Source organism: Xenopus tropicalis, chromosome 1, assembly GCF_000004195.4.
Source record: "Xenopus tropicalis strain Nigerian chromosome 1, UCB_Xtro_10.0, whole genome shotgun sequence".
Classification (NCBI taxonomy): domain Eukaryota; kingdom Metazoa; phylum Chordata; class Amphibia; order Anura; family Pipidae; genus Xenopus; species Xenopus tropicalis.
The window spans coordinates 38,614,723-38,630,031 of record NC_030677.2 but is presented as its reverse complement, the minus strand read 5'-3'; the positions used below and the strand labels follow the sequence as shown (position 1 = coordinate 38,630,031).

At 40.0% G+C, this 15,309-nt stretch overlaps 1 protein-coding gene across 2 annotated transcripts in view; it reads left to right on the top strand.

Moving 5' to 3' along the window:
- The window catches only part of corin (corin, serine peptidase), a 106,945-nt gene that overhangs the window by 31,741 nt on the left and 59,895 nt on the right, over positions 1-15,309 (top strand). For both annotated transcript variants that reach the window (XM_031895400.1, XM_004911209.4), the window contains exon 2: positions 2,414-2,558. In XM_031895400.1, coding sequence (XP_031751260.1) covers positions 2,438-2,558 — 121 coding nt within the window. In that variant the 5' untranslated portion in view covers positions 2,414-2,437. The remainder of the gene's footprint in view (positions 1-2,413; positions 2,559-15,309) is intronic.

Below are 15,309 nucleotides of genomic sequence, written 5' to 3'. Positions count from 1 at the left end.
GGAAAGTCTCCCATAGGACTCAATGGCACTCTGCAGCTCCAACCTGGCCCAAGGAAAGTCTCCCATAGGGCTCAATGGCACTCTGCAGCTCCAACCTGGCCCAAGGAAAGTCTCCCATAGGGCTCAATGGCACTCTGCAGCTCCAACCTGGCCCAAGGAAAGTCTCCCATAGGGCTCAATGGCACTCTGCAGCTCCAACCCGGCCCAAGGAAAGTCTCCCATAGGGCTCAATGGCACTCTGCAGCTCCAACCCAGCCCAAGGAAAGTCTCCCATAGGGCTCAATGGCACTCTGCAGCTCCAACCTGGCCCAAGGAAAGCCTCCCATAGGGCTCAATGGCACTCTGCAGCTCCAACCCGGCCCAAGGAAAGTCTCCCATAGGGCTCAATGGCACTCTGAAGCTCCAACCCGGCCCAAGGAAAGTCTCCCATAGGACTCAATGGCACTCTGCAGCTCCAACCCGGCCCAAGGAAAGTCTCCCATAGGGCTCAATGGCACTCTGCAGCTCCAACCCGGCCCAAGGAAAATCTCCCATAGGGCTCAATGGCACTCTGCAGCTCCAACCCGGCCCAAGGAAAGTCTCCCATAGGGCTCAATGGCACTCTGCAGCTCCAACCCGGCCCAAGGAAAGTCTCCCATAGGGCTCAATGGCACTCTGCAGCTCCAACCCTGCCCAAGGAAAGTCTCCCATAGGGCTCAATGGCACTCTGCAGCTCCAACCCGGCCCAAGGAAAGTCTCCCATAGGGCTCAATGGCACTCTGCAGCTCCAACCTGGCCCAAGGAAAGTCTCCCATAGGGCTCAATGGCACTCTGCAGCTCCAACCCGGCCCAAGGAAAGTCTCCCATAGGGCTCAATGGCACTCTGCAGCTCCAACCCGGCCCAAGGAAAGTCTCCCATAGGACTCAATGGCACTCTGCAGCTCCAACCCGGCCCAAGGAAAGTCTCCCATAGGGCTCAATGGCACTCTGCAGCTCCAACCCGGCCCAAGGAAAATCTCCCATAGGGCTCAATGGCACTCTGCAGCTCCAACCCGGCCCAAGGAAAGTCTCCCATAGGGCTCAATGGCACTCTGCAGCTCCAACCCTGCCCAAGGAAAGTCTCCCATAGGGCTCAATGGCACTCTGCAGCTCCAACCCGGCCCAAGGAAAGTCTCCCATAGGGCTCAATGGCACTCTGCAGCTCCAACCCGGCCCAAGGAAAGCCTCCCATAGGGCTCAATGGCACTCTGTAGCTCCAACCCGGCCCAAGGAAAGTCTCCCATAGGGCTCAATGGCACTCTGCAGCTCCAACCCGGCCCAAGGAAAGCCTCCCATAGGGCTCAATGGCACTCTGTAGCTCCAACCCGGCCCAAGGAAAGCCTCCCATAGGGCTCAATGGCACTCTGCAGCTCCAACCCGGCCCAAGGAAAGTCTCCCATAGGGCTCAATGGCACTCTGCAGCTCCAACCCGGCCCAAGGAAAGCCTCCCATAGGGCTCAATGGCACTCTGCAGCTCCAACCTGGCCCAAGGAAAGTCTCCCATAGGGCTCAATGGCACTCTGCAGCTCCAACCTGGCCCAAGGAAAGTCTCCCATAGGGCTCAATGGCACTCTGCAGCTCCAACCTGGCCCAAGGAAAGTCTGGATGCAAGTACCTATGAATGGTGTCAACATGAGCAACTGCACTCGCCGCTGCATAAATGACCTGTTGTTTGTACAACAAGACACAGTATCATATACAATCAGAGGCGGATCCTACAGGGCAGTTAGGGAAGTCCTGCAACAGGAATATTATTATAATTAATACAAAATACAATTGCAGGGTTGCTTATAATATTATGTGTTCTCCTTTTACATCATTGATATATTATATATGGAGCATTATACTGCAGTAATACTTCTGCCTCACAGTGCTGAGATCCTGATTTTGATTCCAGCTTGGACACTATCTGCAAGGTGCTTGTATGTTCTGCCTGTGTCTCCATTGCTTTCCAGCTGTTTGTGAGTGCTAGATACTATACAAGGGTGCTGTTCTCTGTTTTAGTTATATCAGATCTCTACTGGGTGTTGGATGATACAATAAGTATTCATGGCCTGGATGAATGTGAATGTAGAGGTGCCTATTTTTATAAAAATATCCAGCTTTCTAGAAGTGATACAGTCAAAGTGAACATAATATGTACAGTAAATGTCAATAGGGCATTTGTTTCTGTTACTGACCCCTTAATCTTGTGCCTATTCCTAATGATGTTAGAGTCCTGCTTTCCCCTCATATTGTACTGGACTCCAAAATAATATCATTTGAATTTAATTACTGGTCATTATAGTGTATATATATATATTTTGACTTTAATTATGCATTAGATAGCAGCTGTTAATTCTTGGAACTAATTGAACTGGGTAACAGTAAGCTGTTTTCTTCCTGTGTTTTACAGGTCTTTGGAGCAGATGAAGATAATATGGGGGATGGTTGTTCTCAAAAGCTGGCATCTGCCAAATACTTACGGATTTTGCTGCTAATTCTCATTCCGTGTGTTTGTGCTCTTATACTCTTGTTAGTGGTTCTGCTTACGTTTATAGGTGAGTAAACTGATTCATACGTTTTCACTTGGATGCAGAATATATTCGTTTTTGAAATGAGGTGTCATTTAATATTTAGGAACTGTGTAGTATTTTGAGGATCTACCAGGAAAAATAAGTTTCTGTATATGAATTGATGTATTCATGTTTCTCATTACAGGGAAATACTGTTGCAGACATAGTATTATGCTATAGTCAATGTGCAAAGTTGGCAGGTAGTTCCTCCTGATGCATGGAGTTTCCCTTTACCAGATCTGAGTGGCCACTACACCAGTCACATAGGTCCATGCCATCTTGGTCTCTTGTAAATGGATGCAAACACTATAACACGGCTACTTGAGGAGATGCATTTCTGGCCACAGTGACAGAGATCAAGGAAGGATCACACAAGGCTAAACCTTTAAGCCAATAAAACATTTAGAAAGCTGTAATGGCCTTCTAGGTTAATGGTACGTTAGAGTGACTTGAGGAGAACAAAAGATATGGTCATTGGGGGGTCCCAAAATTTTAGACACCCCCCAGGTAATATAATCACTTAAACCTCATTTTGTAAGATATTTGGTACGTGTATGGCAGCTCGAAGAGGTGACCGATATCGCAAAGGCTGCGGATATCAGTCTTATCGTCGATCAGCCAGGTTAAAAGATTTTGATCTGCGCCATTGAAGGCACCCAAGCAAAATCTACGTTTAGGGCTTAATTGGCAGGTGGAGGTAGAATTTCTATTGTTTCTACCTCCATATCTGAGCCGTGAACGTCAGTGGAGGGTGGGAATGATCTTTTGGGCAACCAATGGTTGCATGAAAGAGCCTTATTGCTATGTGTAGGGCCACCTTTATCTGATACCTGGTCTGTGCTAATGCTCCTGTTAGCAGAAAACTACACGACTTGCCTTACTACCTGATTATCTTTGATTAGTTGCCGTGCTGCTCAGCAGACACGATTATAACCAACCAACTAGCAAGAGGATTGAAACAACTCTCTTTTGTTCTTGTTTTAACCCAACAAAAACGAATGAAAGTATATTGCAAAGTGCCTTACTATGCTCCATAATAGCTTTGTGGCTTTAAATCCCCATTAAGGGATCAACTGTTCTCATTACTCAAAATATTTAGATATACAGGGTACTGTAAATAAAGCTATGGAAACCGCAAAACCAGTTACCTGGAACCTTGGCACAGAAACCTAGATGTGGTCAGATTCATGGGATGTTTAAATTTAGCTTAGGAAAATGACTTTAGTCAATGACTTGATAGAAACAGGTTATTAATAACACTAATTAGATTTCTAGAAAAGTATCAAATTGATATTTCTGGTAGTAAGTTCAAAATCAACACTGCTCAGTGTTTGATCAACATTAGGCTAAAAGTGGCAACAGAAAAGTAAAATGAGCTATAATACCTGTTTGTTGGTGTGCTTGGCAGACATATAGGGGCCTCTTTTAAAGTGGTTAGGAAATAAAAATAAGTTATTTTTTAAACTTGATATACTTTTATACCTGATTTGCTGAATTCTAGTCTATTTAAGAATTTCTTCAGATGTTTTGACCTATATTTCAATTAAGTTTTTTTTTTTGTCCTCAGAGATGGTGAAACCCATTTTTAGGGGGCCTGTTTTGTTGGAAAAAGATTGGAAATTGCATTTTAGTGTCTCTTTGTTTGTTTGAAGTTGTTGAAGTTTCTTACTCATGAGCCCCAGTCAAATGTAAAATGACTTTGAGAGCAACACAAGCACCATAAAAGTTCATGGAGGTGCCAAATAAGGGCTAAGATTGGCTATTAGGCAGCCTCTATGCACCCTCAGCTTACAAGTCAGGAATTCAAAAATAACTACCTGGTTTTGGGGCACTGAGAGCAACATCCAAGGGGTTGGGGAGCAATATGTTGCCCCTGAGCCACTGGTTGGGGATCACTGGTTTAGGTGCTATTGTGAAAAAAATTGCAATGGGTGTTCATTTTTTATTATTTGTGGTTTTTTAGCCTCATTCAAAAGCTTGAGAGAGTCAAAAAAAAAGGAAGTAAATAATGAAAAAACTATAAAAAGATAAATAAAGACCAATTGAAAAGTTGCTTGGAACTGGCCATTCTATAACATGCTAAAAGTTAACTTAAAGGTGATCTACCCCTTTAGCAACCGTTTCACTTCATTAATATAAATATCATTAATATAAAAAAAAGTGTCAAAAATGGCCAGTTTTAGTTATAAAAGGAACCAACAATGTGTTTCATTGTGTGAACAGACGTCTAAAAGGCATCATAACACTAAAAGGAAAAGGTGTAGAAGGGAAACACTCACATGCAGCATGATGCTATATATAATGCTAATAGTAACTGGCGGATATAAAGCGGCTACACAGTACCCCTGTATACAAAAAGAGTTGTTGGTTTGGTAAGGCATTTTAGGACTATATGTGAAGTGAGTGTTCCTTTAGTAAAAGAGCGATTAGGAGAAACTGCCTGACTGCCTGTGACTCCTGCGCAGTGTTAGGTCACGACTGATTAATTAAGTCCTTCACCCTGTTCTAAATCATTTTGGGAAGACAGAGGCATTCAGGCTAAGGAGGTCTGATTGTGGAATAGTGAATGCTGAGCATCATTAGCCAGCTATCTGAGGAATCTCCAACCAAAGGTTTAGCTGTGAATTATGGCTGAGAGAAGCTAATAAACCTGGGTAGCACCAAGGGAGGTCACCCTGTGGGAGGGTGGAGATGCTGCTCAGAGCTCTAGTAGTAATTACAAAATAACATCTGGAATAATATTTGTGCGTAATGAATATCATGGACGCTCTACTTTAACATCTTTTAGCTGTCAAATTAAAAGGTAAATCGGATCCTGTGTGAGATATGTATGTAGGACACTCTATATTAACACGTTAATACTTTGATTGAATATCCCATATTTTTCTTTGAAATAGTTAAAAATGTACATATAATTACATTCTTATTGTAAGAATTGTTAGATCTATACTGTATATTCTCATCCCCGTCCTCCTTCTGCCAGCCTGGTAATGCCAAGGAACCATAGGGCATATTCAAGCCAACACAGAAGCTGAGAGCATTTTGAGCAAGGCTAGAAAGCTTATGACTTAATTAGCTTCTAAATGTTTCCGAGTAAATAAAAAACATATTAACCCATCTCCGGTTTGGCATAGAGAATAAGCAATTAAGCCATATGTGTGAGGAAGGAGACGTCCTCTCCATCGTGCCACTTATTGTATTAACTGAATAATGTACATATACAATCTCTTAGTCTCTATAGTTTGGTACCATTACACATTAACATGTTATTTAACCTAATTGACTTTTTTTTTACTCCTATATTCTGAACAGAGAGAAAAAAGTATTAGTTTGTGATATTATTTGTTTTTATTTAATTTGTTAAAGGAACAGTAACACCAAAAAATGAAAGTGTATAAAAGTAACTAAAATATAATGTGCTGCTGCCCTGCACTGGTAAAAGTTGTGTGTTTACTTCAGAAATTCTACTATAATTTATATAAATAAGCTGCTGTGTAGCCATGGAGGCAGCCATTCAAAGAAGAAAAGGCACAGACACATAGCACATAACAGATAAAACACTATTGTATTCTACAGAGCTTATCTGTTATCTGCTATGTAACCTGTGCCTTTTCTCCTTTTTCCAGCTTGAATGGCTGCCCCCGGGGCTACACAGCAGCTTATTATATAAATTATAGTAGTGTTACCGTAGCAAACACACCAGTTTTACCAGTGCAGGGCAACAGTGCATTATATTTTTATTACTTTAAAGCTCTTTCGTTTTTTGGTGTTACTGTTCCTTTAAGTTTCTATTAAAGATGTATCTCTTGACTGGCCTCAAGTTAATAGACTATCTTGGGCCCAATTCACTAAAGTCCGAAATAAGGAGCGCTATTTATAGCATGCGTTAAAAATCTTATCACTTCTTATTTTTCACTCGATTCACTAAAAGGACACTTGTCATAATTAAGAAGCGATGTTCTTGGCGTTATTTATCTTATAATGACATATTTTCAAGCAATATATTACGCAGCGCAAAAGATATTACGCAGCGCGCAATATTTTACGCAGAGCGCAATATATTATGCACGTAACCATTACTTTCTGAAAACCACCATTTCCCTGAAAACTGGAGGATGCATCACTCTAGGGCCAACATATACTTGAAAAAATCCCACTGCAAACTCCATGTTGTGTTGCCAATAGCTCACGAACTGCAATTTTCTTTAAGTACCGCCTGCCCCAAGTAGGGTTAATATTCACACAGATTAACACGATATTTTGCACGTTTAATGCTTCATATGTGTTTGTGAATCATGCGTTAGTACTATTTCTATTCGCTAATTAACGCAATGCGTTTTTTTTGTGCATGCGATATGCGGATTAACACATGCGAAATGACTTTGATGAATCGGTACTTAATTATCGCATGCTTTTTAATGAAAAAAACTATGCGATAAGCGTTATTGACCTTTAGTGAATCGGCCCCTATGTCTTATATCTTTAAAGATATTCTTTAATTGAATAATACTTGTTCAAAAAGATCCCCAAAAAAATACACAAAATATTCAGAAATCAGAGTTCTTATCTCTATCTCAGGGCAGCACACAGATCTCAGGCATATTGAAGATGACCTAGAATTATCTGAGGCTTTGATTGTTTTCCTCTGAATGTTGTTGATACAAATATATATATATATATTCAGACAGAATGAGAGGGAACCCAACATCATTGCCCAACAGCAAAATCTGTACCCAAACTAAGGGAATTAATAAATGGAATAACATGGAGTGAAACCCTGTGCCACAAGACCAAATGCCATGCTTGCCCCAGGCCTCAGTGCGGGGTGCTGCTGACATCCGTATTTTTGGTTCAATTACATAATCGTAATAAACTGTGAATACTTTGCGGAGAGCAGCTCAGAAGCTTATGTAGTAATGAACAGGAAACAGGGAATCCCTGTTCATGTGCATTTGAGAAAAACATACAATTATATAATGTATATACATGATTTCCCTTCTTATTGTTTCATACTAATAAATACTCAAAATACAATGTGTTGTTTACCTGTATTCAGGGCCCCTTTCCCCATATAAATGTTTTATTTACTCTTTCTGGAATTTTTCAAGGCCTCTCTCATAGTTTATCACTGTGCTTCTCTAAATGTGCATCTGGCCCTCCCCCTCAGAAAGACGTAGATTATACGTATTTTGTCTTTGTTCTTGTCACTTAGAATTTAGTTAACTGTTTGTCTACTAAGGAAGTTTTAGAGGGGCTGTGCTGCCTTTGTTACAGTTTCTTACTATTCTGAAAATCTTAAATGTGGAACAATCTTTGGAATTTTGAAAAGTAAAATGGAAACATACTTACAACAGGATGGTGCCTTAAAAAGGCTCATTTTCATCTGCACGTACAGTAAGCAAAGAACACAATTGCCATGTATTTTTCCCACAATGTAATATTCAAATGGGCAATGGATGCAATTTCAATAACTATTTTCAAAGTCTGCCTGGTATCATTTCAAGTGTTTGGCATTTAAGTGACGTGTGCACCCTATTCTTTTGGCGCAGGGCACTGAGGAGCTACTGGTCTGGAAGTAGAAAAGAGTGAGTGGCACTGAGTGCAACTATATGAAAATGCAAAGACCACATTTTAATGCAAGTACCTATAATGAAAGTGGTTTTACTTGCAATTCATTGTGGGTAAAAGTGCAATTTGCCCACTGTGCTTATCGGCGTAAATGAGCCCTCAAGTTTTTATGAAATATAGAAAAACATATTGTTAGTTGAGTCTTTTTTTAGATTGTTGTCAGAATAGCTTTAATAAGGGATTTAAAAAATGAAAAGTCAAGCCAAGCAAAGTGGAGAGTAGATCAGTCCCTATTCCTCCCCTAGGCCAATGACCAAAAAGGAAGGCCAATCAGCAGCCATGTACAAAAGGTATAATGTGTTGGTGGCTGGAGAGATTTTTTTTTTTTTTTAAAGGTTATCAATTATATAGGCACCTAAGGGTTGGGTATTTATGGAATATTTATTGAATATCTAACAGATTTTAAATTAACTTCTTCCTACTCAGTCATTTCCACTTTAATACCAAGCTCAGATTCACATTTATTGAGATATGTCTTTTTGGTAGTTGGTGTGTATTATATTGTACAGCATACCAAGAAACCAACTTGACCAAGTCCATAAAGAATCAGTGATAGAAACTTAGCTTCTATAAATAAAAATGTAGCACTTTATTTGCTGATATGTTTCAGTCCCAGAGATCTGTTGGCCTAGCTAGCGAATTAATTTCATTTATTTACATAGAAAGTATCAGTCTGAAGCCCTTTCCTTCATTTAGGTAAACTGGGGTAGGTCTTTGCCAAAAGAATGGAATTTATAAATTATGGATTAGAGGGGATTAAGGAAAAGAGGCCCAGAATATCGCTCAAATAGGATTACTGGAAACACAGTGGATTTATATATACCTGGATGTGATTCGTTTATCCAAGTTTCCAATGGACTCCAATGACAGCTGTTATTTTTCAGTGGCTTCCCAGCATTTAGTAGTGTACCAGTGGCTTAATTGGGATAGTTCTGCCTCTTTGTGATTTTTTGCCCATTAGTATTTATAGCAAACTTTTTAAGAATAAAAATACAGAACTCAGAGGGCATGAGAAAGTGTAAACCAGAATGCATCAAAATACTTTACAGTGACGTTGTTATAAAGAGCAATCATGCATTGGGTGATTTGGGTTTCAGGAGAGTTATTAAATGATTCTTATATGCCATCCATTTATCATCACAACAAGCCAAGACCCTAAACTGCTGCAAATCAGATAAATTCATTATAAGCTGCAACAAGCCAAAAAAATCAGTGTGGTTTTTATTTATTTGGTAAGTTTGAGATAGAGGAAACAAAAGATCCAGCCACAAAAAGGATTTGTGTCTGATATGTACAACTATATTGAAATGATATACTGTAGGCAATTCTGTAAAAAATAAGGTCATTCTAATGCGCCAAAGGAGTAATAAATTTCCAATGTATGTGATCTGCAAGTTAGATGTGTACACCCTGCTGCTGTACCACATTGCAGAATATGCCGGCTCTTGATAAATATTTCTTAATAATAATTAGGCATTCACAATGAATTATCTTTGCTTTTCTCAGGATAGCTCCGCATAACACAAACATTTCTAGTGTCCACAAAGATAGTGATGGTTCTGATATTGTGTGCTGTGGTTCAGCACAACAACCAACCATCATGTTAAAATAAATGAGGTTGGGCAATGTAGGTGGTGGAGAATTAGCACTGATCTTTAGAATGAGTCTAAGGAAAAATCCATTGCATCACTTGGGGGTTTTGCAAACTGTGAAGTTTTGGGTTGGTTGATGACTTGATTTGCCCACAGCCAACACAGTATAAACAAGTCTGAAGTTAGTTCATGCACCACATGCCCACAGATTATGATCCGTTTTTGAGAGCTTAATGTTATCATATAGCATACACTAGTGACAGAAGTTACTTGTAACGTTACCACCTGTGCAGATGTGACACAAGTATGGATGCACAATGTTCGTGTTTTTATCATGGTAGCAGCCACAGCAAGCAGTATTATTATTACCCGCAGTGTAGTCTATGAAGAGCAAAAAACAGCCACAGTCCACAAGGTCTGTAGTTTGTACCCTGCCGTGCACATAGAAGAATAGCTGCACATTTCTGCACTGCAAAATGGAGCACAGAGACTTTATTGGTCCCATGAATACGGTACTGCACTCATGAGGAGCAGGTGTCGGAGGGAGCGGCACATAGGCATCACCTTCCTATCCCCTACCTATCCCTTACCATATAAGCCCTCCTCTGCCCCCTACCCATAAGGATGGGACTGCCAGAACTGTGCAACTCATACCAGATTATTTATTCTCTACTTGCAGCTTGTCATGACTTCTGCAGGGATAATGACTATGTGGGTCATTTACCCAGAATGCAAGTACTTTTAAAATGCAATAAGTGGTACACATTTGCAATCCTTAGTGCTCTTGTGTCTGGGGTCCCAGTAAATGACCCTTATAGTCATTATTCTTGCAAAAGTAATGACAGGCTGCAGGCAAAGTAGAGCCAGTAACCTACAATTAAAATTATGAAAAGGGCTCAGGACATGGAATTCATACCTGAATTCTATACCCCATATTAAGTCTTCATAGTTGTATGTATATGTATGTATAGCTTTATTTATAAAGGGCTACAAGGATACACAGTGCTGTACTAACTTACAATGTACAAAAGTCCACACAGGGAAGACAAGCATTAGAATAAATACAATAAATACGTATAAATATACATAGATGCAATGTGCTAAGAGACACAGTAGAAAGGTCTCAGAAACATAGAGCTTACAATCTAAGCAGGTGGATAACATATAGACACAAATTAGGGCACAAGGTCTGGGATTTGTCGCTTAATGGTCAGTACTGGACCAGACTAAATACTGATCTAGTGCTTCAAAAGGCAGAATCTCATCTTCTTTTTAAAGGGATTGAGAGTTTTTAGGGATGGAATTTCAGAGGTAAGGACCAGTGAGAAAGATTTTAGACAAGAGATAGCAGTGGGTGTGGATATTGTAAAAAGACAGTGGCTCTGAGAAGAGACAGCCAGATATGTATGTGGAGACAAGTGAAGAAATGCTGTAAGGAGCAGAGGAGTATAGGGCTTTGAATACTATCAGAAGGATTTTGTATGCTATACTTTGCCTAAAAGGCATACAGATAGTTTGTATCTCTATTAACATCTTTAAACATCTGTTTTGTGCACTACAACTCCTGCGGACCCTTACTGGGACTCAGAGATAATATGTTTCATTTGTCCACCTGTTTTTGGGATGCTGAGAATTGTAGCTAAAGCACAGCTGGGGAGCCTCAGGCTGAAGATCCTTGTTATGGAGGCAAAGCGAGCAAGCTAGACATATGAAACGGACATCCTAGACATAAAATTAGGATAAAGTTAAAATATGTTTTTTGGAATACAAAAAGATTAGAGGGGCTCAGTGGTGCTTTGCTTCTGCCCAATAGCATTTTTTTAGGCTTTGGCAATCTTCCTGTTCCCCCACTGTTTAATGGTTCATTACAGATGGGAATCTGTACATTTCAAATCCTGCTAATCCATTTGTGAGCCCATTTCACAGGGGAGGGGTTTACATCTGTAAAGGTAATAAAGTCTAGCATCCTGTTCTAGAATCATCCTCACATTTCCTTATATTAATAGCCTGGAGGTTGCCCTGTCCAATCTGGAGATGATTCCCTACCAGTGGGGTGTCATATCAGGGGGTTTAAGGAAATGTGTTTTTTTACAAGACACATGCATTCCAGTGGAAATAAATATAAGATTTGCAAAGGCAAAAATATCAATCCATTAAAATACCATTTATCTCCACCCCCTTTTTTTTTTAAACATGTGTTTTGCAAGTATGGTTTCTCAGTAAATTTTAGACAACTTCTCACAGAAATGATGTTTATTGAGAATGTAAATAACTCATATTTAATGGCAGTTTTTCAAAGCAGGAATGTATCCATAAATGATTTATTTGAGCTTAGAAAGCTATCACGTTGTAATAAAACAAGGGATTGGCTTTATTAACCCCATGAGTAGCACAGCAATGCAGTTGTAGCCAAACTAGAATGCTCATCTGCTGTTTGGTTAAACACAGTGGGAAAAGTATCATCAATTATTGGGCCAATAGCAGATACCACAACAATAGCTTGAAGGTGTTGTGCAAGTTTCAAGAGTAGTCTTAAGGTCCCCATACACGGGCCGATAGTAGCTGCCGATATTGGTCCCTTGGACCGACTCGGCAGCTTATCGGCCCATGTAGGGGCAGAACCGAGGGGCCTGGCCGACCGATATCTGGCCTAAAATTGGGCAGATATCGATCGGCCAGTTTAGAAAATCCAGTCGGATCGGGGACCACATCGGCTCGTTGATGCGGTCCCCAAACCGACTGCCCCATTGCTGCCCACATAATCCGATCGAATTATTCTTTTTTTTACCTAAACGCTCCCCGATATCGCCCACCCGTAGGTGGGGATATCGGGTGAAGATCCACTCGCTTGGCGATCTGCTCGTGTATGGGGACCTTTAAAATTCCCGATATGGTATCTACATTGATGCAAGTGCTCCATCAATGAGCCCCAAGAGGTGCATTTTAGTTGCATTAGTTCTCCAGCATTCACACCTGTAGATAAGCAATTGTTTGTGTGTAGTGGTGGGGGGGTCAGAGCAAGTACAGGTATGGGACCCATTATCCAGAATGCTTGGGACCAAGGGTATTCCGGATAAGGGGTCTTTGGGTAATTTGGGTCTTAAGTCTACCTTAAGTCTACTAAAAAAACAGTAAAACATTAATTTAACCCAATAGGACTGATTTGCATCCAGTAAGGATTAATTATATCTTAGTTGGGATCAAATACAATGTTCTGTTTTATTATTACAGAGAAAAAGGTAATACATTTTAAAAATCTAAAATATTTGATTAAAATGGAGTCTATGGGAGACAGGCTTTCTGTAATTTGGAGCTTTCTGGATAATGGGTTTCCTGATAATGGATCCCATACCTGTACTACATTTTGAGTAGTTGTACAAAATGTATCTGACATTTTCTAGCAGAATTCTAAAAAAAGAAACATCCCAGCTCTGCAAAGACCTTTTAAAGACCATTTTGGTTAGAAAACCTGCAATTTCATCACTTGCCATTGGTTACTGGGCTAGAATGTCAGAAGAAACTGCTACCCAGACAGAGTCCTCCGTATAGTAGAAAAAGAAGGTGCTAGAGAATAGCTCGAGAACTATCAATGAATAGAACCTGCTTGAGAAAAAGACCCCATATCCAGCAAGAAAAGGTGATAAAATGTCAAATTAGAGAAGAAAAATAATTCTAAAATGCCCAAGAATATTATTTAGGAGTTAGCAACTTCTAGTACATTACATTGGTATAACATCCGATATTATCTCTCCTAAGAGGGAGCTTACAAAATCCTTCTGCTGACATTCAAAGCCCTTCACTCCTCTGCTTCTCACTACATTTCTTCACTGGTCTCCCTACATGTTCCTGGTCGTCTCCTCCGCTCCTCTCAGAGCATCCGTCTCTTTACACCATCCACACCCACTGCGCTCTCTCGTCTTAAAACTTTCTATCTCGCTGCTCCTTACCTCTGGAACTCTATCCCTGAATCCCTCCGTAGGGAACACTCACCCACTCTCTTTAAGAAAAAACTCAGCTGTTACCTTCTGGAGCACTAAAACATTATTTTGCCCAGTCCTGCGCTTAAGGGCAAATGCCCTTACCTGGTGTACTCTTACCTTCCAATTTGTGCCTGTATGTTACCCAACCACTCAGATTGTAAGCTCTACGGGGCAGGGATCTCCTTCCTACCGTGTCTCATACCACATGGCACTTATATATATATATACATATATGTATTTATTGTATTTATTTATTATATCACTTGTCCTCCCTGTGTGTAATTTTGTATTCTGTAAGACTGTACAGCGCTGCGTACCCTTGTGGCACTTTATAAATAAAGTTATACATACATACATACATACAAAACTGGCCAATACGCAGCGATAAAGGAGCAATTAGCAGTTCATTTGTATTGATCAAGTGCCATTTGGATAATGGCAGCTTGCTGTAGATTAACAGACTGGAGCAAACATAGCCCACATTAATAAATAACTTCCATGGGTTCATGCCTCATAGTATAATAGAAAATATACCTATAAAAATATAGATTTATAAACCCTACACTAGGGCAAAATATATGGAAGATAATGGAGCCAGTAGAGAACTCTCCTGCTGCATTGCACAACTCAAGCCTTTCTCCTCTTTGTATAGTTCAAGTTTCCTGTTATATTTATATTTAGATGTATTTTTAGTAATGGAAGTTAAAATTAGAAATACAATTTGAGTTCAGGCTTCAGGTCACATCATATCATCGTTAGCACCAACTGTTGAAGTTGAAACGCCTTAAACATTTGCTCCTGGGCGCTGTCACATTCCAGATTGAGGAAAACCAGTGGTAGCTATTAATACATGCAATGCCAGAAAACATAAGAAGAACGTCTATTATTAAATACTATACTGCTCCCTGGATTCCTGTAAGCAACTATTCCTGGGTCTTGTATTGTGGGGAAGGAGAAGACTATCATATACTATCAAAATACTATCATAGTTTTTCCCTTTGCTAAACAGGCTGCCAAAGGCACTTTCAGTTATGCAATTTGATATTTTCTATAAAAACATTTTTACACTACCTTTAAAAGGTCATTTTAGTTGCAATTTAATGAAACATTGAGTTGGGAACACACAGCGAAATGACTATGTATATTCTGTAAGTAGCCAAACTAAACTGATCATATGGATCTCAAGATAAACTGAGTGGAAAGAAAGTCAAGGAATGAAGTGTACTCCTTGTCATTATTGGGGTTGTGAAACTTTTTCCTACTAGGGTCTGGGAGGCATCAGTCGAACTGATTATACAGACATGTCAACTGCTATCTTATTGGACACTGAATATACTAATAAAAATGCGTGTCAAATACAAAAATAAAATAAACTACATTAAAAGATTTGTACCCCAAAGGTTATTTTGGGGCGCAAATCTTTTGGTTTTTGAGTACAGTATATTATGCACATGTACGGGTCTATTTTAGGAAAATTATATGCACACATACTACTGTCTATACAATCCACAATCCTTTGGAAACAAAGAACATAAG